Source organism: Amblyomma mixtum, chromosome 3, assembly GCF_055824585.1.
Source record: "Amblyomma mixtum isolate Tamu chromosome 3, ASM5582458v1, whole genome shotgun sequence".
NCBI lineage: Eukaryota > Metazoa > Arthropoda > Arachnida > Ixodida > Ixodidae > Amblyomma > Amblyomma mixtum.
The window spans coordinates 79973851-80001478 of NC_143014.1; the positions used below are offsets into that span (position 1 = coordinate 79973851).

Here is a 27628-nt window from a genome sequence, read left to right on the forward strand (position 1 = left end):
TTCTTTTTGTCACTTCAAGCCTTTTGAGTGAAAAATTTATTTGCTTCGTTTCTTGTGATTGCCAGTGTTCCGCTTCACTTGATTAGGATTTCGAGACCCTTGACGACCAGCTCGCATGTTGAGATGGGCAGAGCGAGAGTACACATCATTGGTCTTGAAAGGCGAGTTTCTTGACAGATAGTCTGCATCAAGAACATCGACCTGGCTCATAGCCATTCTCGACAAACGATTCTGCGGTACTGGCTGGTCTTCACACAATATGGGATCAGTTGAATGCTTCCCTCCTTTGGGCATTGGAAGCGAGAACTGCAACATGAAAAAAAAGCAGAAGCAGTCAGTGATGAACTAGAAGACTAACCACACCCGTAAAAGAATTACAGTAGAACCCTACTACAGTAAACTCGGTTATAGTGAAAACTCAGATATAGTAAAGTGAAGCTGCAGTCCCATTTCACCTCCCATAGACTGTATACATATTTTTTTCGGTTATAGTAAAGATCTTTCTTTTAAGCGATGGCTACAGTAAAGAGTGCCTGGCCATGACAACGTACTGCCCGCGGAATGATGACATCGCGGCACGCGCGAAGTCTAGGATAGCGAGGCATATGGATACCGAATATAATAAAACGGCGCTCTTTGAGGTGGCTTCACCACCATGCTCAAAAGCTGCCGGAGAAGCCGACTTTTGGAAGACATTGAGGTCGTGTGACAAAGCGCGCAGCGCGCACCGAAAAAGTAAAGCCGGCTATGGACGCAGAAAGAAGCCGGCACGGGTCGCTGAGAAAGGAAAGCCAATAAAGGTGCAGTGAGTAGCAGAAAAGGAAGGAAAAGGGCGAGCGTTTGTAGCACGGCAGCGCGAAGCATGGGGCGCAGCGGCAAAAAAGCAGAGGCACAGCGGAACTGTGTAGGTGGTTTTGCCGCGCTTGACTTTGTCGCGCGCGTTTCTTAACTTCTGCCTCTTAAATGACGCTGAAGATACAGAAGACGATGCCGTGATCATGGAAAGCTTTAGTTTTCAAATGGAATCAAACTCGCTTTGTTTTTGTAGCCATGTTGTATTCGTGTAAATGCGGTACTTCCATAAGACATAAACAATGTCGAAAACGTTATAACTGATAAGAAATAATTATCACATAAAAGGTCAATAAGAGCAGGATGTAAGGTATTTCTGAGTGTTTGTTTTATAAACAAACACTTCGCACTTAGTACGCAGCCAGAGAGCATAGTCAGAGCCTTGCGATCGCTAATAACTGATATAGTAAATACCCTGATATAGGAAATATTTTTGCTGGTCCAAGCTACTTTACCATAGAGGGGCTCTACTGTACCATATTTACTCGCGTTATTTACACACCCCTAATTTATCACCTGGTTTTGTAAAAAAAAAGACCTTTACTCGGACTTTTTACACTCTATGATGGGCCAGACCACCAGCAAGCAAACGTGTGCTTTCTGGTGGTCTGGCTCGAAAGCACACGAAAGATAGGCTTGGGAAGATCAATGCAGCCATGTCACCATGTGCAGCTGTGAAAAGGTGCAAGTTGCAAAGGGACGCATTGCGTGCCATCTACCTGGCTTACTCGTACTGGCAGTCACTTTCCCAAAGGAACAATGGGGAGAGAAAACTTCTTCCGGCACATGCTGGAATCCGAAACTACCGGACAGCTTGCTGTTCGTTTTGTCACTAGTCAGCCGGGCCACATGTGAGGCCACTGTTCATTCACCTTTTATCTCAATTTGCTGTTGACTAACGGGCTTTCAACCGTGTCATTGCACGCTTATTGCTTTGAGGTACATACACACTGTCATGCCATCCTGCAGGGAAGGGCAGGAGGGGGGTATGCATATTATATATATATGAAGTCAACTGTTTTTTTGGTTGCAAGGGATGCAAGCTAGGCAGTCAACGTCTAGGCAGCAATATATAGTACATATGCGCGTTATGACCTTTGTAGAGTGTTTTAGGACTTGTTCACAAAATCTTCACATAATTTGCCTACCTCCTTTTTGAAGCCTTAATTTAAAGAAAAACATGCACAAATTATGCGAGTAAATGTGGTAATTCACAGTGAAAAAATTGGAGGGAACACATAAGCTCCGCCTCAAGGGTATGACATGACAGCATAGTGGGTTAATGCCCATATATGCAGAATTGGTCATTCTCTACTTAACACCTAATGCCTAGTGTTAAGAAAACTGAAGGAGATAAAGATTTGGAGATTCTTCTCAAGAATCCCGTAATGTACAGATCAGCACCTTCTGTACATGTACCCGTGGTATTAGTGATAAAATCATACATCCCCATATCTTACCCGTGTTCCACGGACATTAATTGGTCTTTTGTAGTTGATGTAAAGCTTGGTAGAGCCATCTTCCTCTACGGACACTGAGACACGCTTCAGTGTCTTATTTCCACAGGCAGGACAAAACTGTTTTGTCATCACCTTTGTGATGCTGCAAAAAAGAAAGTACAGATCAGCAACTCCGTTGTGGAAAAAAAGAAAACAGGGATGTCTTCACACAACATATCTGCTTTTGACTGAATCTTCAGCTGCCCAAAGCACTTGAAAAATGCCTTTTATAAAGTAGCTCATTGCACCATTCCAAACGACAGCCATTATGCGATTGCAGTTTGATGAGGCCAAGCTTATACACAGTAGATGTGTAGGCATGACCAAGTATGGACATTCTACATGAACGAGCACAGTGTGCAATGAGAACAGTTACGATCGCCGTGGCAAAACATCAGAAGCATGCATGATGACAAAAAAGACAGCAAAAAAAAAATTAAACCAAAGCAAGTTCGCGCTCCCTTTTGACCAGCCAATCTTTCGTCTTGTGCAGGTGATGGCAAAGGTACCTCACATTCGATTCTTGCACATGTACAAATTACACAGGTTAGGACAAGAATAGGACACAGTCACACGTAGGCGTAACTAACAATTACTTAGTTGCTAACAAGTGAAAGCATGTCCTTCTCTTGTTAGAATTAAAAAATGAAGTCGCATACTCTGATGCAAAAGCCTTCAGCATTTAACCATTAACTGATTGTGGTAAAAAAAATCACCGAAGCTGCGATGTAAGGGAAAGGGACACTGAGGACAACTCCATGCAGTTATTGTTCACGATAAAAATTAATTCTTTGCCTCTTTCTGGCTACACTGACATTAGTCAGGCAGCAAAAGAGACATTTATCAGAGAGAAAATTGCATTCAGAAATCTTCCCACCAGTTGACATTCTTACTGAAAGGGACTGGCTGCCATCGTCTTGAAGGGAAAGGTGGTAGAGCAAAGCCTCTGGGATCAGTGCCAAAAATTGGCGTGGCTGCATTCAGTTTGCTTGCAAAATCTGCCACTGATTTTTTTTTTTTTTTTGCTCTTTTCCACCATAAAAAGCTTTGTTTTTGGTGAAAGAGGTCTCTTAGCGACCCTATTCGCACTTTTCAGCACCTGTACGCCATGAGCTTAGCGCTGCTGCGCTACCTGTCGCCGCTCTTGCGAAGCGGAGACGGGGCTGCTCCTGCTGGTTTGCTGCTCACTAGTTCCTGCTGTTCGGTGGCCATTTGCTTACGCATCTGTCTCAGAAACTACATAAATGCTTGTGCCGCTATACGCAGGCTTTACAGATTCAAGTGGCAATCGGAAAAACATCCTATTAATCTCAGAGGCAGGTTTAGCACTGCAAATCATGGCTTCCCTTCCTGCGCAATTCGGGCACACTGTCTTATTTACGACGCGACTTGCAACCGACCCATGGCTAAATGTCGCGAAAAAATAAACTTTTCAGAGGATGTGATCAATTTGAGTCTATTCCTGCCTCGGTTTTCTTTTACGCATGAACAGCGTTATGCTGTGACGCATTGTTCAGAACTCCTAACCATGCAACCGTGCACTGGTACGGCAAGCTTCACTGGTTGCTATAGGTGACACGGGATGTCTGCACTTTATGTTGCCTATTTACCTCTGTCATGTACTGTAACTTGAACCGCTGTGGCCTCGACAAGCTGGCAGCGAGGGCAACAAATGTGTGCCAATGCGGGGAAGCGCGGCCGGCGGACCCCGCCGCTGTTTTTAGAATCGGCCGCAAGAGGGATTTCAGTGGCGCCCCTACAGGCAGTGCGCTCATGGTGTATAGGTGGCGCAACGGCATCGTCGTCATGGAGAATGTAGCGATGATGGAGATGCCGTTGAAATGTGCGCATATGAAGGACCGTGCAGCTCCTGGCCCTGTTGTGTCTATCGAAGCGATTGTCGCTTGCTTCAGAAACGCAGAGGTGCGTCGTATAGGATGAGATACCTTTTAATGCTAGCCACGTGATCCACTAACCGCTTGAAACCATACACCGCAAAGGAAGGCAGGGGACAAAGTAAACATTTCCATGTGCCTCTTTTATCTTTTCAGTCCTCTGTTTAACTAATTGGCTTCCGTGTACCGTAATTTCTGGTATACAGTATATTTAAAAGCTGTAATTTTGAGCATTTCACGCTATCTATAGGTGTGGACAGTGCAGTATCTTTCAATATCCCTGAACATGGCATGAAATTCCCTACGCTTATTCTATCCTGGGGTTGCCACTTCCGCAGTACGTGCACATAGATTTTTATGTGCTGCACACGTTATTTCTGCGGGCTATACGTATCGGGCGCGAACAATCTTGTGAACAAAATTTTTTTAACAAAAATTGAACCCTGCTGACTGCTGCTACATTACAGCAGTTAGCCGTGTTCAGCATTAATGTACTGCTTTAACCTTGCCCTACCTACAAAACAAATGACCACAATAGCATACACATAGAGAACATTTCACAAAACATTCCTGCGCACAAGAGTCCGCTACATTTAAATGTTTCACGAGCACTACGGTCCAAACATCTTCAACTCTTCACATTCAAATCATACTTTTAAAACACATATCTTCAACCTCCCAAGTTGACTTGCACCTTGATGTTTGTTTTTTTGGTTTTTTTCTGCGTTCCTGGCAGGACTGTCATGAGAGTGCACGGAAGTCTTTAGGGATGGCACAGCGCCAGCCTTCAGCCGTGGTCACACAGGGTTCAAATCCTTAACTGAACGAATACTAAATCATCATAAAACTCAATGAGCAAGACGGTAGCCAGTCACGCTATGGCAACTAACTCACCGAGATAACGCCAGAGAAAATCTTTCTACACGTGCTCAATGTATGTGATCACTGCATAAGAATCAGTCACTTTATTCTCAATCCACAGCTCTAGGCTCCAGAGTGCTTTCAGCTTTTTGTACTTAGGAAAACTGTGCAGGTTTTTTACCTCACACAGCACGATTTAAGCACTGGGGGCAACGCTACACAAACGAATGCTTTCAACTTTTTGTGTCAGCACATCTACAGCGCAAAGGGCATCTGCTTGCACTGCGAATGCTGATCACTGCTCGGCTGCTAAGGAAAAAAACCGCATCGTGGCACCACTGTTGCTGAAAAGTGCGAGTCAATACAGGCTAATTTCTGTGCTCAGTGTCCCTTTAAGTGCCGCGACACGGTCTATTTGAGTCACGCCGTTAATAATGCTCGTACATGGTCTTCAAGATTTAGCGACACGGCACAGCTCAGGTAGGTTGAGCGAACCCTCCTTTGATGTCTAATCTCGGAGGCCATGGCTCATATGTAGTTCCTGAGACGAAGTCTCACAACTGGAACTGAAATCCGACCATTCCACGTGTTTGTCTAACTCACTACTACTCCTCTAAAAAAAAAGAAATACAGCATAAGAACCAACGAAAGTACTCAGTGTAGCCTTTTGCCTTTGAGGAGCGTGTGCCAAAACAGATGTCATGAACGGCGACTGGCGGACTATGTCTGGTCAAAGTTTTATTTTTCATGGTACCGCCTCGCGTTAAAAAAAGACAAAACAAAACTGAAACCAAAGAGATGCCGTTAAAGAAGCAAACTAGATGGTGCAGCTTGTCCAGGAGCGCAGTCTTGAATTTCTGGTGGCAGGTTCAAAACGCCAGTCAAATATGACCGATGGCCTATGGCATGGTAGCGAAAGAGTTAAAGGCCAACTGCAACAAAATTTTTCGCCCCGTAAAAAGACTTTCTTTTTCTAGTAGTTTGTAAACAGAGAGCCCTGAAAACTAGATTGAAATCGTGGTAGGAGTGGGTACACGAGGAACCGCTCACAATAACAGCAGTTCTTCAAACTGGAACTCGAAAAAGAGTGGCCATTCCCAAATGCCAGAAATGACATATACACAAGAATACCCGAAACCGCTTGGCCTCGTAGTTGCGATGTTTCAGCGGTTTGCTGCTGCTGTAGAAACTACAGTGAGCCGCAGTGCATTGCAAGCGTGTGCTGCAAGTTCGCAGCACTGTGAATGAATGCCTGCAAGCAGGGACCACTTTTTGTTGTACAGTGTCTGCTTTCGTTTTTCTGTCACCAATAAAAGATACAGTTGCTACTACAGCTTTTGCAAATACTGCTTTTTGGTCAGAACTGCCAGAGACAGTATGTACTTTTGACTCATTTTGACTAAACCAGGCAAGGACCCCACCAGAATGCCCCTCGAAAAAAAAAAAAAAAACAATCGCTATGTGCAGCACTTTGGACATGTGTGCATTCATGTGCATGTTTTTAATATTTTTTATTTATTTAATTTTATTTTAATTGTTTTTAAATATTTAATTTTTTTGTAATAAACTTCTGGCTCAATGCCATTCTTTTTTGCGTTGCCAGCATATTTAACCAATAATTTTTCGAAAAGTTTTGCACACAAAACTCTGGCGTTTTTTTCGTTCATAAGTATAATCAATAAGCTATAGATTGATGCCTTACCATTGACAGTGCATTTTGCACTTCTCGAAGATATAACTTAATTTTAAATGCTCAAAAGTGGTCATTTTTTCACAGTAAGGAAAGAGTTAAGGTGTGGGAGGCATTTAATTGCAAAAGCGTGCACTGTATTATGACCGCAAGTGCACGTTACCAATTCAAGCCATCAGTTAAGTCTGTTTTCTTTTTTATTTGTAAAGAAACAAAACACCATGGTACAAAAGAAAAGTGAAAAAACATGCATTGCTTACGTGAAGCAGGCATGGCAGCGCAAGACAAATGTTCTTGCATGTTTGATAGCCATTCCATCAACAGAAACAGCTTTTAAACCCATCTGAATCAGAACATTCTGAAAGAAATAGTCATTTTTAATATCACAACTTGTCTATACACTGCAAATATTACAATAAAATGCAGTTCTAAGAGGGGAGGTGCCATATACGAACTTGCATGTGCAATTTTAAATCACTTTGGGAAATTAGGTCACCATAAGTAATACCCTTGTCACATGGACAAGTTTAGTGACACTTTCACAAAGTGCACTTCCCATGAACAAATGACACGTTCGGTGCATATTGTCACAGAGCAAAAAGAAGTGTCATTTGGAAATGGTGGCAGTGGCAATGGATGTTGCAGCACTTTGTGGGAATTAATTAGTTTTCGAGTAAATAATTAGATAATACAATTTACAATCCAAGCTAATTTTCAGTTTTATTTTCACATCTGGATACATGTCGTTAACTAGAAAAAGCATCACAATCCGGGACAAGTAACCCCTACTACACGAGAGCTTTGAATGCCTTGCAACCAAGACCGAATGTCACTCGATTAGACTGCCGCGCTGTATTTCTACACAAGTTTTTGAGCAGCTTTCGGCCAAGATATATTTCAGTTGGCAAAGCTTTGCGAAGACGTCTAAGATTTCGGAATGCCTTCGAAACGCGTACACAGCCCGCACTGACCAACAGCTGTTGCCATTGCTTTGCCCCACCCATAGCAACACCGGATGACTGCTTCGACTTTATGGATTTCAGTTTTTATACCTGTTGCTTGCTTTTTTCGGCTGTACCTTTAGCAAACATCGCATGTACTCGCCAAATGAGTGCATGAAGGTCATGGTGCACCACTCAGCATTTACTGCATAAGCGCGATAATTTCCCCAGGAAAGCACAGATGAGAACGGCTGCACTCCAGTACTATTGTTTACATCACTGTGTACAAACAGCTAGCGCTCACTTGCATGACATGCATGACTTCATCCAGTTACACTTATTCTTTTTCTTGTTGTTGTTGTTGTTGTTACCGCCTAATTCAGCCTTGCGCCCTTCATTATTGACCAACGTTGTATTGTGATGTATCGTTTTTCATTTTATTGTATTGCATTATGTTTTGCTGTATTAACGTATTATTCTCAGTTGCATTTGCTTTGTCCCCCCCCCCCCCCCCCTTATGTAATGCCTCAACAGAGGCCTTTAAGGGTAAAATAAATGATGATGATGATGAAAATGCAAGCTGCACTTTAGTTATATTACATAATCTCTTCTCTTTTGTACTGGCTATACCCTTGTTTGTTTACACAGTGCAACAACTCTGTAGAAATTGCCAATGCGATCACGCGCCTGGGAAACACTTGATAGCTGGGTTGCAAATTGCATAGAACTGCCAGTTCTTGCCAATAGTTCCTGCTTTCTCTGCTGTGATAAAATCTTAATTTTAAATCACTTCATCCAGAAGCATGTTCGGTGACCGTCCGCATTAACTAAATCGGCCTTGTTTGTTATCCACAAGCTATGGCGACGATTGCTGCTGGCTGCATTGCACAACAGTTTGGGTCCCATCAGCACTTCCCGTTCATTGCATGCGCATCCTGTGATGTAAGCAATAGTTAACTTCTGGCCACTGTTGTCAAAACTATAATTGTTGGCCATTTGCATTTGCTAAAACATGTGAATTCTTCTTGATGTAGAAGGGTTTATAGCACAAACAAAGACACGGACAAGAGAGATGAAACACACACACACACATTCTCCACAATCACTGCAACTGCATACACGAACCCTGGGATCTCGTTAGGCCTACTAATCGCGGAAGGGGGTCGTCTTCACTTGGCATGATGAAGCTCCACCCCCTGTGGAATTCCTGCGTGTAGTGAAGCCAAACCCAATGTTCTTAGACCAGTGAGTTTCATAGCTTCCCATACCACGTGCTATCTGGTGCAGCTACCGTGGGCATCACTGGAACTAACAGCGCTGCAGTTGCACTTTTCTTCGTGTCTCGCGCACCTGTTACGTCTCCAGAAAGACAGGTGGCACCGCATCCATTCCTGTAGGTGAATCCTTTTTTTCTGGAGTGAACGAAACAAGAATGTGGCCTAGCTGCTGTTGGTACATGGCGAAAAAACAATGTTGCTTGGAGGGCACACGGGTACAGACACTGAGGTTGGGAAGTACGACATGATTGTAGACGAGGTGCACTTCGTCTTCTTACGTGTTTGTGTGTGTCTCATGCTGTCCAAGCACTTTAGTTTTTCACTGTTCTCTTCATCAGTTATAGCACTTCACACCAATCAGCTGTTATGACAGAACTGTTTCAATGCACAAGCATTGAGCTGCGTGCCACATGCTGATGACATGAATGCCAGGTGCTGAAAAGGTAGGAGATCAACAACCAGTGCTCTTTGAATTCCTTGGTTTAACTTCTGAGTGTGCTGCCTTCAGTTCCAGGACATTGCTTGTTTTTCTCCCATGTGGCAGTTGTCTGCGATGAACAGTTTCCGACTTCGACACCAGTTCATCAAGATTTTTCTTTACACCTGCACAGATATTTAAGCCATCTGCTTCCATCAGGATTCCCTCAAAACCGGTGACAGATGCTGCAGTTCTGAACAGCTCCTAGTGTAGCTTGTAGCCATTCACGATGCAGCTACCACCATCTTAACAACAGCCTTCTGAATTATTAGACGGCCTGCAGCTAGCTGTCTGGAGTAGAAAACTACACACATCTTCCTTTTTATTTCATCGTGCATAGCTTCATGTCGCCAGTCTGGAGAGGGTAGCGTCACAATCATCAGGTCACCAAGCGTCAGTGCAGACGTAATACTGGTCTCAGCCAAGCAGGAAAGTGGCACCAACTCATTTGGAATGCGTGCATATGACCTCTTGATGCAAGGATCTCCAAACTTGTAAGCCTGCATGAAAGCACGCTTATTGGGTGACTTTTGCCCACGTTGCACATTTCTTGGTTTCAAGATTCGCCGCTCCAGAACATAGGGAAAGTGTCCAGGGATGCTGCCAGGCAGCGCACAGTTCCCACAAGGAATTTGCACCTCTTACCTGTTTACAACATGCTTGTAGTCCTTGATAATGTCGTCATCCTCAAAATGACGCTCACATACCTTAGACGTGCAAGACAGCTGTTCTTGCGATGCACTATCTGCTCCCACTTGTTTAAATTGGCTGTCATTGTGAGGCAGTGTGAAAATATGATAATCGCTGGCATTGTTTCTGTTGCCACTTGTACAGACGGGTGCAAAGCAGGATGATGTGTAACACTCACTTGATGTCATCAAGTGCACAGATTTCACCACAAAGAAGTTTTCACAATCACTACGAGCACCGTCCACGCAAAAATCAGCTTGAAAATCCAACTAGCCTGTCCTTACTGGCATCGCATTAAAAAAAAAAAAAACACTTCCATGCCGGCAGACGATGTAAAAAAACTCGACTACAGAGCCACTAGTTCCCGCAACCACCTCTTCAGATGCCTCTTGAGCATAGCTGTGAAACTGACCATGTCTAAGAACATTGGTCAAAGCCACCTTTGGCCATGCTAGCTCTGCAAGCAAAAGTAGTTGTTTAAGAGTGCGCATTATTTTCAGTTGATTACTTAAAACAAGCTCCCATTGAAAGGCACAATCAGAAAAATATGGAGATTCTAAGACCTTTTAATTCTCAAAACTAATTTTTTTTTATGCCGGAGCACTGCTGTAAAGACTACACACTCACCTAACTGGACCAAGCAGACTGAGTCTGCCAAACTCACTACGGGACAAGTGCGTTCTGCAACGAGCATCAATAAACCTTCTAGAGGCCCGTGTACTCTGCAATGTCAGTGCACATTAAAGAACCCCACGTGGTCGAAATTTCCGGAGCCCTTCACTACGGCGTCCCTCACAGCCCGAGTCTCTTTGGGACATTAAACCCCACAAACCGTAACCAACCACTTTAGGCAAATGTCACTCATTGAAAGTGACACTAAATGCACCAGTGTGGCAGGGATATTACGCTACCTTTTAAAATGCAAGAGGTCAACCAAGAGGTCAAGTTAACACTGAAATTCTTTTTTGCAGCCTCTACGCACAAAGATAGACTCAAAGTATTATATTCATGAGCATAATTAGAAAACAGATTTTAATGTAATTTTAAAAGCTCTGCAAGAAACAGACTAAGAAATGTGGTGCCCCACAACATTGTATACGTGAATATGATAAAACAAGTTTTCTCAACAGGTTTCTAACTTGACTAAGGCAAATGAAGAATCTGAATCTTAGCAATTATACTTCGACAAGTGATCGTTGAGTGACTTGAATTATGGTCCACAAGAGGCTTATATAAAGCTTGACCAAGCCATGTTTCCAAACCATGGCTTTCAACTTTGCATTGCAACTAGCCAGGTATGAGTCACCTGCTACCCAGAATGATTAACTGCTGAAGTCTGCACCAGACTAACAAAATGGCTAAAGCATCGCGCTCAACAGCCACTTTGGACTTGGGCAAACAAACAATTATTGTTCATCCTGTATGCACGCAGACTATGGCATGGTTTGAAAAACATAGCCAGAAGGTATGACACACAAGTCAAACAAGCTTGGGATCTGCCCTACTGTTCAGAACAAAATGTCAACAGAGATGAGCATGCAAAAGGTGGACGTAGCACTAACAGCAGTTTAATTAGTCCCATGCCATATAAACACTGTTTACTAACTACTACGAACGCATATCGATTGTGAGCAAGAAACCTGTGTGGGCCCCAAGATTTCAATTCCATTTTTTTTTTTATTTGGTCCCAAAACACTGCACTTCTCGTTTCAAAGCACAGAGGGCCACATAGAAAGTTCTTTGAAGAGGTGGCATGTGAGAAATAATAAAGAACACATAATATGCAATAAGACATTTTTGAAGATTCATGTTCTCTTTATAACACCTTAACCAGCACTGCTTCCAAACTCCAGATAATTTTTGAGTAGTAATATCTCATACTTTGAGCCCCAAAATTTTTATAGAGAATATGATCCAGTCTCAAGAAAAATTTAATGGTTTATGAGGAGCAGACTACTCTGCAATGCTCTCTTGTGCTCATGCACCACATCAAATATATGCATAAGGAGGCATATATTTCCCTTGTAACATAAGACATAAAAATTATCAAAATAAACTGCAGCAAAACTTAACTCGATTTTAAGAGGAGACTGCGCTCAGCAATGCGTGCAAAGCAGAGCACTGTATGGGCCAACTTTTCGAGGCCCGGTCTGGGCTCGCTGCCTTCTCTCTTATCCAGCCAGGGCTCAGCCCTACAAAAATTTGTTCCACACAGACCCAGCCCGGCATATGCTGATCCGACTAACCTAGTACACTGGGAGAGGTGGCAAAAGGCATTTGGTCCCAAAAGCACATACCTCCCAGCACCCTGTAAGCTTAGTGAACAGAATACAGAGGCCTGTAGGAGTTCTCATACAGCGAACACTACAACACTGTAACTGCAGCTGCTACAGTGGTGAGTGAAGGAGGTATTACCTATACTGTGAACATAGTATATAGAAAAAAAGTGCATAGCAGTTCACCTGCTGACCTTATATGACAAACTGCAAAAGGACTTAAAAAGGTGCACCCCCTTGCAACCTTCAATGCCAAGATAAGGCTAAATTTATCCAGATGAATTCTTTGCGTGCTGTACAAAATGACATAGCACTTCTCTGAAATGAGTACTGGAAACACTGAGAAAATTGCTGTCAAACAGAATGTGTACCTAGAAATAAAGGTAAAGTTAAGAGGAAAGGTTTATTAGCTCCCCGCTTAGAAAAAGCTAAGAAATAAAGGTTTCAGGTTCAAAAGTTACAAATGTAGTGCAAAAAATATTACGTAACTCTGAAATTAGAAACATGAGCACTGCTCACCGTTATATCAGGTAATTTGTAGTCAGCTCTTCAAAGGCTGGGAGCTTGCACTTTTGAAATGACCAGACTCAACCCGTACTTGGGAAAAATTTGCACTGTCCGGTTCGGGTCAAGTCTGGGCCTATGAAAAAATCCAGGCTCAGCCCAGGCCCCAAGAAAATCTCTGCTACCCAGCCCGAGCCCGGCCTGCGGACTGGGCTGTGCCCGGGTTTTCGAGGTAGACCTGAGCCAGCATAGTGCTCTAGTGCAGAGCTCTTTTTCAGCCATTTCCAATATCTCCATTCAGAATCTGAAATTCAGTGGGCTTTCCGGTCTCTCTAGACCACATTTACAGAAGAACTGAAATTCAGAGCCTGTTAAGATGTGCACATACAGGGCAAAAGTCAGGTTAAAGTTTAGTTAAATAAAGTGGCAGACTGGCTTATTACCTGGTTGAAAAATATATAGGAACCCGATCAAAGGACATTAGGTAAAAGTATAGCATACCTGCACAGCAAAATCGGTTGATATACATGCAACTGGAATTGGTACTTCTTCGAGTGTTAGCAGGCCCATTTCTTTTTTTATCTCTGTAATATTGCCCGGAGTAATCCACTCGCCATCACTTGAGTCCTCTTCTGTCAAATCTGCTTCATCTTCACTGGCTTCATCCGCACAACTAGTGGGTTCCACAGCCTTGGGCTTCTGTGTGTTTTCTTCCTGCATTATGTATACAAAAGGCATTAAACATCATTTCAGCAATCATACCATGTCGAATCAAAACCACAAAAATTTCTTGAGATTTTCTAAGTTAGCACAACCAGTTCAAACGATGCTAGACATAAAATTGTGTAATACACATAGACAGGCATCAAACAACAGGTATGTCATCCCTCATGGCCTTAAAGCTATTTCCAGGTATGGTCTACGGACTCAAGCTTTTTTAAAACACCGTGTCACTGATTGTTCCTGCTACTAGCTGAATGAAGGAAATGTGCCATGATTTGACATGCACTATTTTTTTGTTTGTTCATTTAACAGACCCTGAAGGCCAGGCAGTTTCACACAGGGGAGTGGGTAGAAATCATGAATACAAAACAAAAAAGTTAGCAAAAGCAATCGTACGGTGCAAGATTATACAATGTCCACTTAAGTTGGATGCTCATTATACTAAATTAGACATTGCAGTGTGAAACTAGTGATCTTGAATGTTGGTTGTAGGACCAGGAAGGTGGTTTGAATCTTGCAAAGATCTATGGAATGAAAACAAGTTTTAGTCTGGCATAAAATTATTCTACCTTTACAAGCATGATCAGTGCAAGAGGTAATGTGTGCCAGTGGAGAATTAGCTCAACGTGCAAACTAAAGCGGGAAATGATTATCTGAATGAGAGGAAGCCTAAATAGTTCAAAGCAAGAGGCAAGAGAAGGCAGCTGTAACTAATTTTTCACAGATGGTGCACTGGCTGTGCAGTTGCAGTTAAGTAAAATGAAACGCAGCATAGTTTCGCAAACGTTCAAGCGATCTGACATGTATCAGAGCAAGTGTCTCAGACTGCAGTAGTGTATTCAAGTTCAATTTAAACTAAGCATTCAAACATTTCTAGTTTTACTTAACAAATCCATAAAAGTTACAGCTCAGATGTCCTAACAAGCAGTCAGCATTACAGACTATAGACCGACTTGCTGAAACTAGGTAAGAGTTGAAGTTACATAAAAAACAGGATACTGATATGAACCAATAGTCGAGAACCGAATTATTTAAGCACCAAATCATGATCCAGCTACTACAATAAGGGCACAAAAAAGAACAGAAATCTGTTTGGTTTATTGGGGTTTAACGTCCCAAAGCGACTAAGGCTATGAGAGACGCCGTAGTGGAGGGCTCCGGAAATTTCGACCACCTGGGGTTCTTTGACGTGCACTGACATCGCACAGTACACGGGCCTCTAGAATTTTGCCTTCATCGAAATTCAGAAATATAAGGTGAGGCTTTAAAAAGAATAAAAATAGTGCTGCCTCAGCCAGCACCACTGGGGCACGAAGCAGTGTACTTGTCTATAAATGAGCTATTGCTGCACAGCAGCACGCCAGGCAAGAGGAGCAGATATATGTCGGCAGACAGCAAACGCTGAAAGAAAGGGACATGGAAAAAGTGTCCCCAGCTCACAGCGCTTGCTAGAAACCAGTCATCTGCTGAACAGAATAGCATTCTGACGACACTTACAATGGCAAGAGCCCCAAAAAAGCCAGGTGAAGCAACTACATCTCTTGGAGCACCGGTTCCCTGCACCTATAAAAAAATGAAAGTTTCAGCAGTCTTAGCTTAATTGTACGACACTGTTCGCAAACTATTGCGTAGAAAGTAATAAACACCAAACAAAAGAGTACCAGGACCCACGTCCGCCCACAGAAAAGGTTTAACACACAAATAAAACATGTTGCACAACGGTAAAGTGAGGACCGGGATATCACCTCAATGCATTTGGGTTTCTTGCAAAGGTGGTCGGTTCCCACATGCTCCTTTTCCAGCATATATGTGAGAGCCAGGACTTTGATGTCAACTGCCGACAAACTCGGGTAGTCCCCAGTGAGCTTGGAAAAATCGCTTACTGCAGTCACAAACGAAGCACAAGTGTCAGGACTCTACAGCACGTGGATAACAGCACTCTTTTTACTCACTTATCTTTACCGCTTCAGGAGTTGGCACCCGATAGTTGATCGTGTACGGAAGAACCTGCAGCCTCTGTTTCGTTGCCTTGTCTTTTATTTCATTGACAACTTCAGGTAGAGTGTAAATTTTTTCACCGATTTCCTGAGAAACAAAACAAGCACGTTTGTGCGATCAGGTTCATCCGCATTACAATTTACAAGTTGCTGAAAAAAAAAGGCCAGTGCTTACGTGCAGTGCCGCATTTTTTATGAAGCCGCCAGAGTCAACGACTAAATGCTTCACGCGTGCACCTGACAACATTACAGGCTCCATAGCTCCACATAAACTACACACGTTCACAGCTTTCACAAAAGCCCACGAGACAGCTCCCACCACGGCTTCCACTACAGAGGCTACTTCCACTCTTGCGTAAGGTGCGTATGGCTATGGTACGGCATACGGCTGTTTTTATGGCTACTTTGCTTTTTTCTTGGCTGCTGGTAGGCTGGTAGGTATAATATTTTTTTAAGTCATAAGTTTGGTTGATAACTCTGTGGCAATTTTAAAGCCACTCCATAGCGTTTCTGTCGACCACAGGGCTTTCGATAAAATACGAGGGATATTGTCATTGAGTTTTTGTGCTTTTTGTGAAACAAAAGTTTTGAAGTAGGCTTAGCGCCCATAAAAATGCATGGATACATGGAAGCAAAGGTTTTTATTTTATCCTAACTTTCTATCGTTCCCCCCTTTTCTCCCCCCCCCCCCCCTTTTTTCCTTCTCCCTGTCCTTATCATGGATGGTCCTTATGCTCCCGCTAGCCGCAGCTCAGGACAACGTTCTTAGACAATATCAGTTTTCAGTTTCTAGTCTCAGCGCCCGTGCATGGCCCGTCCTGTCCTTGTCTTCTGTGTGCTCATCTCTTTTAGCGCTAATCTGTGGAACTTTTCCTTTATTCGGTTTCAATTTCGCAGCTCCAGGTGGCTAAAATGGCGGTCGCGGGAACTAGCTGGGGTGCCTCGATGCCAGCGCTGGCATCGAGGCACCCCAGCTTTTCCTGCTAGTATCGTGGTGTTTTCGAGCATTTTCACCATGTACGAACACCAGCTAGAAGCTTGTTTGTTCATGCCGAAAAAAATTAATTACCTGCAGGTATGGGCGCGGCGCCGCTTCTCTCTACGGAAGTGTAGCAGACGACGCTCGAGATGTGTAGAAAAGCGCGACTGCAGCACCGTTATAGTTCCAGCGAGGTCTACGATAGACACGCCAGCAAGGAAGCTGCGAAACTGAAACATGCTGAAACTAAGAACGTTGGCTCAGGTGCTTCAGGCCTTCAGGTTTCGATGGCAGATGCCGCGGCTATAGCGCGACATCTTTTTTTGCTTCCATTGTTTATTAATCAAAACCACAATAGTGATAATAAGAGTTTGCAAAGCAGTTTTCTGATTTCACAGTGCGTCTATAATGTCGTCCCCGTTGGTCGTCCCTGTGTGAAAGAACCAAGTTCATCCTGTTCCAGTTTGTGACAGTATGAAACGTCATTTCGAAGGCGGTGTATTTCTAAAAAACCGTACGTGATTCCCTGCAGGAGATACGGGGCGGAAGCGCGGCCCATAGAGGCGCACGCAAGCAAAACTTAGAAATAATTTTCTCGTTTCACAATTGGAACCAATTGGTTCTGTTTCATTTGGTTCCAATATTGTACTGAATGGGTTTCCAACTGGTTGCAATTGGAATGGCGTCCCTACTAGATAGTCCAAATGGACTGGCAATTGGACAAATTGAGCTTTAAATGTCAGTCGAAATAGACTCCCAACTGGACCAATTGAGTTTCCAACTGGTTGCAGTAGGAATTGTTGCTCCAATTGGAGTCTAAACAGAGTGCCAGTTGGACACAGCAGTCTAATCGGTAGTTCATGTTCCTCTTGGACGCTCATTTGAATCAGTCTTTGCCAACTGGTGAGCCCAATTGGCCGTACCAACTGCATCCAGTTGGTCTGACTAATTACACCCAGTATATTCATGTGAACATTTTTTGCATTATTTGAGAAAGACGGCAAAACTAGATTTATTTTGCTCTCAGCGCAAAAAAAAAAAAAAAACACTTTTTTTGCGATGTGAGCAAAATGAACACATATATCAACTCGGCCAAATTTCTACTTTACTTAATTAGGTTTAGTCTGCTAAATTGTATACATATAATTGTGCTATCTCTGCAGTCAAATATTATTTAAACAACTGCACTTAACTGGTAAGTGCCACTAGCCCCCACAAGTGACATATGAGTGGGAGCAAAAGTGTTTTGTACATGTCGATACACGTTGGGCTTACAGGTATGTTTCTCGAGTGTAATGTAAAATTTGCTAAATTTCCAAAAAAAGAGTATAGTTGTCGCAGTTTCAATTCCTTTAAAAACTTTGTATGAGGTAGAACACCTCAGCATGCAGTCCCCACAGGTGTTTTTCTTTTGCACCTTAATATCTCACAATATGTACTTTGCGCAGCTTAATTGGGCAGTATATATTTTGTGAAAATTTCCTGGATGCAATAATTGCCTGCATGCGACCCAACAGGGGCTGTTATTTCAGTTGGTCCAACAGGTCCAATTGTGTACTAATTCACAATTGGAAATTGCACTGGTATGTCCCTTTTTTTTTTTTTGAGCGAAAGCTACACTAGGACAGCTAACACACATTTCGCCGTGAGCCTCCGAATTACCTCGCAAAGACCGTGAGGTAAGCAATGGTTGCACATCTACCTTACCATGTGTGGTGCTGCACCACTTGACCTTGACAGTATAGAGTTGAACTGCCTAACTTTTTTTACTGGGGTGGCTGTTTGTTATCATTTGGCGAGTGCCTTCAAGAAGAGTGTGACAAAGTATGCTACGTCATTTCGAAGCTATCTTTTTAAAACACCACGATAAATGTGTGTAGCGAAGCCATACATTCCCCCAAAAGCACTCATCCACTCGGTCAGAAAATCCATTGGGTCCAATTGAGATTTCCAATTGGACCCAATTGGACTCTGGAATCCAACAGGGGAGTCCAATTAGTTTTCCTCATTGCAACTGACCAGTCCACTCTGCCATTTCAACTGAATTATCCAACTGGCTCCCAGGACTCTGTTTCATCACTTTGGTTTGGTTTATTGGGGTTTATAACGTCCCAAAGCGACTCAGGCTATGAGGGATGCCGTAGTGAAGCGCATGCGTATGCGTGGACCAGCGTGGCACACTGACAGTCGGTCAAACTACTTGCTGTAAATGCCCATGCCATTGGCCGCGCACTAAAACATACCAACACCAAACATTTGGGACCGACTCGCAGAGCGAAAAACGAGGGAGGAAGCGGCTTCACTGCGAAGGCCGGCTGCTTGGCATCGCACTTCCTCTCGAGCTTTTTTTCCCATGGCCTCTTCCCACATTCCCTCTTGGTGAGCACGCCTGAATCTGCTGTGCAAACCAGCTTTCAGGCACCGTGTGCAGAGGCGCACATGTAGCAAATAAAAGAAAAGCAAAAAAATGGAGAAGGAACGCGCACAGCTAATCAAGCGCTTTCGCACGTCCTACTCTGTAAGGTTGCAACATAGTTCTTCGTTAAACCATTTTTTTTTTTTTTCAGGTAATGCTGTCTAAGCTGTCGCCAAAAAGTGTGCCGGAAGTCGCACACTTTCGCAAGGACTACTGGGAGTCTTTGGCCGACGGCGCTGCCAACAATAATGCCGGGCGTAGCGGCGGTGTCTGCTGCATTGTCCGCTGCGCATGCACACTGAGACGGTGGCCAAGCAGGGGGACTGAGGGGAGACTACGTGCGGTTTCAAAACATGCGACATAACCGCCTTTCCTCAATCCTCCCCTTCCTCCATGGCACAAAGCAACGTCATCAGCGGTAATCTCGAAGCAAGTGGTCACCTGCCAGCACCGGAGAATGCAATGTCACCTCACGACTGCACTCCCGCTAGCCTGGTAACTTTTGACGGAAAGTACATGCTCCCCAGGCTGGTGCTCGCATTCATCAGCGCCTCTAGAGTTAACGTACTGCGTAAATAAGTTTGGTAGGTTTATTGGGGTTTAACATCTCAAAGCGACTCGGGCTATGAGGGACGGCGTTGTGAAGGGCTCCGGAAATTTCTACCACCTGGGGTCTTTAATGTGCATTGACATCACACATACACCCGGGGCAGAAGAGACTGTTTAACCAAAGTATAATGCAGCTTTCATTTCATGCTGAATGAATGCACAGTTTCCACCTGCACACGAAGCTAAACATAGTAGTGCGGAGGCGCAGCCATAGTCATGGCCGCATTCCTGGGGGAATTACACACCCCCACGGTAAATGCTGAATCCTGTACTCTTGGAGCATTGATTTAGCAGATACAAAGTTATCAACAGATACCGAAATCAGCAGCTATGGGACCCGAAACAGGGCGAAGTGAAAGACAGCGACGAGTATTGCTCGGTACAGACAGTGAGACATCGTGTTGTCGACGCGTGACCAGGGGATCGGCTGGCTGTTTTGCTCCACTTTCGTCGCAGGCGATGCTAATATCAGACTTCTGATCGAATAAGGCAAGTACCCCAAACGTATGTTGTATAAAACAATACTGCCAACCAAATGCAATTTGTGCGAAATTTCAGCTCGAATAATTCACTGGTGTAGCTGAGAGAAGCATCCTACACCGCATGTAAAATTGTGGAACATGCTGTATAGAATATATTTCAGGCATGTGTCCCAGAACTTTTCCCAGTGTTCATACATGCGCAGTAATTGTTCAACGAGCAGAATTTCACTATTAAACCTCTTCACCACCCTCACCAAACACCATCACAGTGAGCACGGACAGCCAGGCACCCTCAAAGATTTTGCTACCAACAGAACATATCCACACACAGCTAAACACCTACCTGCACCAGCATCCACAGCTGCACATCCATCTGGGATGAATCCCTGGTCACCACGGGATAGAAGGAAGCTAATGAGCTCATGCTCTCGCTCACGACATGTGTCCAAGCAGCCCCCCTTCGCTTTAGCTGGGAGATTACAACCGCAAGGATCGGATAAAGGGGCTACGTCCCACAAACACCAAAGTGGGAGACTTAAAGCACTACAACACACCCACTGCCTCCTTCCTCCCCCTTTCCCACACCTCACTTACTACGAATCTACTAACATCGAGACCACAAACTCATTCGCTACTTTGTGTCCTTTACAACCACCACATACTCCACCATTCTGGCCGCTCTCGCTGTCAGGTATGTGGTGCCTACCCCGCCGATACATACACATAATGGTCGTGCCTGCACGCCACTTGTCAATGCACTACCTCCAAATAATATTACTAAATGTACAGGTTTCCAATTCCACACTGCTCCAATTTACACTAATACAGGTAACTATGGCATCAAATGAAGACAATGTTCAATAGCATGTTTTCTGCACCCTGCATTCAAAACCACAATGGCCACATATCTGACTGTTCTTGTCACTTTTTATGTGTCACTCTTTCAGAACAAGCTTTACAAGACCTGACAAAATTTTCAACATACATATAGCACAACATGCAAGACTTATTTATCAGTGCTCACCTTGTCCACCACTTTTTTTCATGCTAAAAACAGCTGGCCTTCTGTGCATGCCCCCCTCATTTTTAAAGCTGCAGTGCAGCTGGCATTCTTTACACATCTCATATTAATCACACACTAAAAACACAAATGACTTTGCACCCAAATTTAATTCGTTTATGTACAGTCAAAACTTGATAAAGTGCCAATCTTGCACAGCTTCTTGTAGTATATTATATATATATATATATATATATTTATATATTCTCTCCATAGTAACATACTACACGAAGTAACCTTGGTGTATGACATCTTGGCAATGACTTTCAGGAAATAATGGTTCAGTATAGGGTACTATCTAAAACAATAATTACAGGTAGATTATTCCTGCAGGTGGTGGTTCTACATGGTGACAACACCTGCGTGCGCACTCTCAGCAGTCTTGTTCGCTTTGTATCTAATTCTCCATTATAAAATAATAGAAAGGAGCAATACAGTAAAGCTTCACAAGACTTAGATATGCCAAGGTGAGCAGCATGGTAGACGAGAAACACTTTAAACAAGTATGTACACGTACAACCAAAGTAGTGCATTACAAAAAAAAAAGCCTTGTCACAACCACAGCCGAGACAGTACATTTAAAACAAATAGGCCGTATTCCATTAAACCAGCAAAAACCAATAAAAATCAACTTGAAGCACAGACAGGACCAGAAAGGGCAGCTTGCTGCCATACACTGGCAGACAGACAGTACTGGCACACCAACAAGGTTGGCTGTAAAATCCCAAACCAAATGTAATTAGCACACTTTAGCAAGGTCAACAGTATGCGAATTCTAAAAATTTGCTGTGAAAAGTGGAATACCAACTGTGCAGCAGACAAGGCCACTGCTGCTGAACTGGAAGAGAACTGTATTGCCACCCAAAGCATATGTTAAGAATGGCAAAAATCTACACCAAAACAAGAGTGTGCAGAGCAGGCCCCTTCCCCTCTTGTTTATCTTTTACACAGTATGTACATCTTCTAGTGTGCCTGGCAGCACGAATGCATTCTCATTTGACATTCTTCGTTGTAGACCCTCACGGGATTTTTTTGGGCCAATACAAGGATCAGTATGTGCATGTACAGAGCTACAGAGCCCTGCTCTGAAGTACACAGCCAAGATCTGCAGCTGCACCAAAATGACAAGGCAAGAAGATGCAGAGGGAACCAAAACATTATTTTGCAGCTGTCTTCAAAACCCAAGAGAGCTTTTTGCAGACCAGTGGCTGGATTTCCTTTTTCTTTCCTTTACTAAAAGCATGCAATGCAATGGTCCTCTGGTGAATCTGGGAGGAGAGAACAGTGCCTATTGTCTACACCCTTTATTTTTCCACTGGCATGGGACTCAATTTTAGCACACACTACTGTCACATTCTGGGCTGCATGTTTGACATTCCTTAGAGATAAAAGCCAAAATAAAATCTTTTCCAGGCAAGTACTCCTGGCCTGGTGAACATGTGGACAAAATAAATATATAAACCACAGAAGCAGGCCATGGCTTCATATCATTCCTCTCCCAGACATAAGCCTTGTAATAGCAACTCTAGAGCTTTGAAATGTCACTAAGCTAGACCATTCAATGCAGGAACCAACCTAAATTACACCGGACGCCCCTTTGAAGCAGCATCTAGTGCTGACTAAAAAAGATAAAAGCAAACACAGGTCAAAGTAGCCAACTACTTGAAAGAAAAAAACTGCTGCACCACACATCTAGTGTCTGGGTGGTGGTGTCTCTTATCACAGTACGAAAACATACACAAGAAAAATTCAAGCCAAAAAGCTGCACCCTCTTGGACCTGAATGCAGCAACGTGTGATGCATGAATAATGTGGAGCAAGCAGAATTAAGGATAACAAAACACAACACAGCAAAAAATTACCGTTCTGTTCTTCTTTCTTTTCTTAAGTCATTGCACATCATTAGGCAATGCAGCTTGCTGCCTTATTAGCACATAACCTAAATGCCCTGGAAAGCTGGCTTTGGAGAGATCTAAGCTCCATGTTAACACTTTCCTACATTATCCTCTTCAGCCTGACAAAGTCCCCAGGTGTTTTTTTTTTGAAGGCTGGCAGCCTGAAGAGCAGAAGTACGGGGCAGAGAAAACATCATTCCTGAGCAAAACCTTCAGTCTCCTCTATGGCGTAGGTTAGCTTCTCCACAAGCTGCTCATAGCTTTTGTATGGAGGCAAGTCCAGTCGGTTGAAGCAGGTGTGACTGCGGGGAAGCCATGTTTCCTTGCCAACTTTCTCGATGCAGAAACGTTGGGGCCCGTTGCTCCCTGAAAAAGGCAGTTTCAAAACCAGCGTGAGTTACAAGGACCACCACCCGTAAAACACCCGTCAAGCCCTGTCAAGCCTGGGTCTGTGGTATGTGTAAGCTATCTATCTTTTTTACATGCTGAGAGATGGAAACAGCAGTTTTCCATGAGCTTCATTCAGACTAACCTATTATTTCACCAACAGAAGTTTCTCTGCAACAGTACATGAAAACCGATACTACTAAGCACATGCAAGGAATGAGAAGTGAAGGGGCGCTAAATTACTCGTTAATAATACACGAGATGATGAAGTATTACATGAAAATAGATACTTTCACAACAGAACTTTCACAAGGAATGAGGAGTGAGGGAGCAGTAAATTAACCATAGATGAGATGATGGAACAATACCTCTACAGTAAAGTTGCTAAGACCAGCAAAAATCTTTACTACATCAGTTGGTGATGGCACGACTCTAATGATGCTCTCTGGTATTATGGCTACTTACTGAACACATATTGTTGAGTTAGAAAAGAAACAATCATCCCATTATGTCTAATGATTTATTTTCAGCTACCCATTTCATCATTAGTGTCTCTTTATTAATAAAATAACACTGGAAGGAAAAGATGTTGCTAGCCGTGGCATCTGCCATCGAAACCTGAAGCACCAGGGCTGCGGCTAGCGTGAGAAAAAGGACAGGAAGAGGTATTGCCTAGGTATGTGCAAACAGTTTTTCTTTTTGGTTCGAAGTGAACATTGCGAATACTTCTGGCACACAAAGAAGGTTGAACGGTACAATAGGGATTTTCAAAACCAAGACCTTTTTAACACACAAGACCATTACATGAAAAACCTAAGAGTGCATTGACGCTTTGCCACAGTCATTGAAGCTGACTTTCTGCAAAAATGGCCATTGGAAATCAGGGACACGCCCAGCGCAATCCTGCATCAGGTGTCTGAAAGGGGCACCCAACAGTCTCGCAAGGGAACAGCACTTCACAATTGGTAGCGAGGTGTTGGAAGTGATAAGGGAATACGTCTACTTAGGGCAGGTAGTGAATGCAGATCAGAACCACGAAAGCGAAATAACTAGAATAATAAGAATGGGGTGGAGCGTATATGGCAGGTTCTCTCAGATCATGAATACCAGGTAACCAATAGCCCTCAAGAGAAAAGTATACACCAGCTGTATCTTACCGGTGCTCACCTATGGGGCAGAAACGTGGAGACTAACTAAAAGGGTTCAGTTCAAGTTAAGGACAACGCAGCGAGCTATGGAAAGGAAAATGATAAATGTAATGTTAAGAGAACAGGAGCGGGCGGAGTGGGTGAGGCAACAAACGCCGGTTAATGACATCCTAGTCGAAATCAAGAGGAAGAAAAGGGCATGGACAGGGCATGTAATGCGAAGGCAGGATAACCGCTAGTCCTTTAGGGTAGCAGAGAGGATTCCGAGAGAAGGCAAGCGTAGCAGGGGGTGGCAGAAAGTTAGGTGGGCGGATGAGCTTAAGAACTTGGCGGGAATATGGTGGCCGCAGTTGACAAAGGACAGGGTTAATTGGAGATACACGGGAGAGGCCTTCACCCTGCAGTGGGCATAGTCAGGCCGATGATGACCCACCACCATCCTGCGACTGCATTTTTATATTACCTGCATGCACTTTCCTGCTGCCTTACCAGAACTGATGAAATTTCACTCACAGATAATTTCCTATGAGTACTTGCCTAATCACACATTAGGCATACTACTGTTCACACTCTCCACTGCTGCAACTCGAAGCAATATTTACAAGTTCAGGTAAGGAGACCTTTGCAGCAACTCACCCATAAGCTCAGCGAATCCACCAACAGGTACTCGGCAAGTGCCTGTGACAAACTGTAGCAGACGTGCCCTCTTCTCATTGTCCATGTCTCGAATGAATTGCCAAAACCAGATCACTTGCTTGCTGTTACGAGTGTAGTGCCGATAGATGCTGTTTCTTTGCCAGTCATCTATGTCAATTTCTTGCATTCCACAAAGCATCAACTAAAGGGGAGAAAAGTGAATGCAGACCACAGATTGTCACTGTCAGCTAGGGAAAGGTTGCCTGCATAAACTCAGCTTATCATCCACAGAATGCAAAGCGAATCTTTAAACAAAACTCAAAAGCGAGCAAAAGCAAGAACTTTATTTAGTAAGGTGTGCTTCATAAGTACAGATTCACATTTAAAAAAAAAAAAAAAAACGGTGTGCACAGGGTACACAAAATCAAAGTGTTAACACAAAACTGTTAATCAACTAGACTCTACAGTGCCACTTGTATACTTGCTGCAGCAGCACACATGGTTTTGTGACTGTGTGCATTGCACATCTTTAAAATATTGCAAAAAAAAAAGAAAGCCTTTCACTCTGCATTGCTCATACTGGCGATAGTTTTATTGTGTTAGTACAAGGAACAATCAATCTGTTGTCTTTTCAACAAACTAAGCCATATTAGAACCCTCAACCCTGAACAGAAAGTTTAGTTTAATACGAGTTTCATGCATTGCCCATTTTCACCAACATCAAAACATTAAAGGGTATATACAGATTATGGCCATGGTGGTATTTTTTGTCTTCAATGAATTCTTCCTATCAGATAAGAAAATTGTCTGCACAAAGGGATCAACCATAATTTCGTGTGGTAATGATGCTGCCATCGCTCATAAAAAAAAGATAATGAAAGTAAGGGTGTGCAAGTAGTGAAATTTTAGAATACAGATAAAGATTATAAAGAAAAAATTCCTTCGAATATCGAATCGAACATCTGTTCCCTACGAAAAAAAAGTTTCAGACAGATAAACAGGCAAAGATTAAAAAACATGATGTGCAAAGGATTGTACACTGTTTGATTAGACAGCATGACAGCATGTTGTACAGTAACACAAAATAAGCGACACTACGAAATCCATGAACTGACATATAACTGCCAACTAAAAATAACACGATGAGCAGTAAAACCTCATTAATTCACACTTCGAGGGACAAGATAAAATGCCTGAATTATTTAAGGTTGAGTTCTGAAATTCCCTCCACTGCCCGTCTCCAGGGAAAAAAAAAGAAGCCAAAAATGCAAAAAATGCAATGAAGGAGGCTCTCTCGCATAGACAGTAACAAGCCCATGATGAGCGCACAGTTTCAGCGTGCTGGAACAACAACGCGGACATAAGCGAGGGGAACGCACATTGGCATCAGAATGGTGAGACTGCTTCTAAAAAAACCGTATGAGCAGAAACATGCCATTTGGCATCCGAAAGTGGTGTGTAGCTGGGTTTAGACGGCTGGCAAATGCACAACTGACAGCCGCCGTTGCCACGGGTTGGCACAGAAGCCAGAACTAAGTGGCCAGGCTATGTTTTTTTTTTTTTTTTTTGCCTAACGACAGGGGCCCTCCTATCATTTTCATGCCTGCTGTTACGCCCACGTCAGAGGTGCGTGGTTTACAATGCACAATGCATTAGGCGGAAATTTTACACTGTCACTTGCTATGCTGGTGACACCTAGACTTGGCCCACTTTTGGAAGCCCCACATGAACTTCCACGAGTGGGTCTTCAGGCACATCACAGTAAACAAGACAGTGGAGCTCTCACTAGAAGAGTTGTAAAGGTGACAGGAGGAGTGCCTTGGCTGTGGGTGTTTAGCATGAAATACGATGGAAGGGTCAAACCGAAAAACACGCACTTTCGCGTAGTGATTATTCAAAGCAGGTGTTTGGTCATCTTGATTTCAGATGGGAAAGCCCCCTTGCGGAATTTTGAATGAGGCCCAAGCCTAGCAGTGTCCACTTGTGACACGTCTACGTGATTAACGACAATGAAAGTGAAGAGGATGCCTTACTGACACTTTTAACTTGATCTTCGGATAATTTGTCTAGGTAGTGTGGTTTTGTCTTGGTCGGATTCATGAAAGTCAGCGCGGTATTTGATCGCTCCCGAATATTCAGAAATGCTCAAATATCAATCTCATTTAAACCAACATATTCGATTCGTATTCAAAATTTCATATAATCGCACACCACTAAATAAAAGGCATCACAAGATGTGCAGATGTGCAACATTACGATTTGATAATTTTGTGCCGTTAAAGAATTTTCACAATAAAAAACTAAAACACTGTGCAGTGGTGATTTTCTTGTGCA

General features: G+C 43.3%; 2 protein-coding genes and 1 long non-coding RNA gene across 12 annotated transcripts in view; 1 reads left to right on the forward strand and 2 right to left on the reverse strand.

Moving 5' to 3' along the window:
- Positions 1-16057, reverse strand: LOC149350745 (RNA-binding protein NOB1). The gene is made up of 8 exons (XM_089579872.1): positions 15859-16057; positions 15639-15771; positions 15432-15568; positions 15184-15249; positions 13465-13677; positions 7058-7155; positions 2313-2454; positions 1-306 (listed from the first exon to the last, which is right to left on the reverse strand). Exons 1-8 carry the CDS (start codon positions 15940-15942, stop codon positions 37-39), a joined length of 1143 nt encoding a protein of 380 aa, XP_089435998.1. The 5' UTR covers positions 15943-16057; the 3' UTR covers positions 1-36.
- LOC149350746 (uncharacterized) lies at positions 16052-27605 on the forward strand. 2 transcript variants are annotated; one of them, XR_016290419.1, is made up of 3 exons: positions 16052-16117; positions 19230-23577; positions 24041-27605. It is a non-coding gene; the product is annotated as an uncharacterized LOC149350746 (long non-coding RNA). The 2 variants fall into 2 exon arrangements; XR_016290418.1 differs by having other exon boundaries at positions 19230-27605.
- The window catches only part of Su(dx) (WW domain containing E3 ubiquitin protein ligase suppressor of deltex), a 49502-nt gene continuing 42950 nt past the window's right edge, over positions 21077-27628 (reverse strand). For all 9 annotated transcript variants that reach the window (XM_089579865.1, XM_089579863.1, XM_089579866.1 and 6 more), the window contains 2 exons: positions 25295-25496; positions 21077-23489 (listed from right to left, as the gene is read on the reverse strand). In XM_089579865.1, coding sequence (XP_089435991.1) covers positions 23317-23489; positions 25295-25496 — 375 coding nt within the window. In that variant the 3' untranslated portion in view covers positions 21077-23316. The remainder of the gene's footprint in view (positions 23490-25294; positions 25497-27628) is intronic.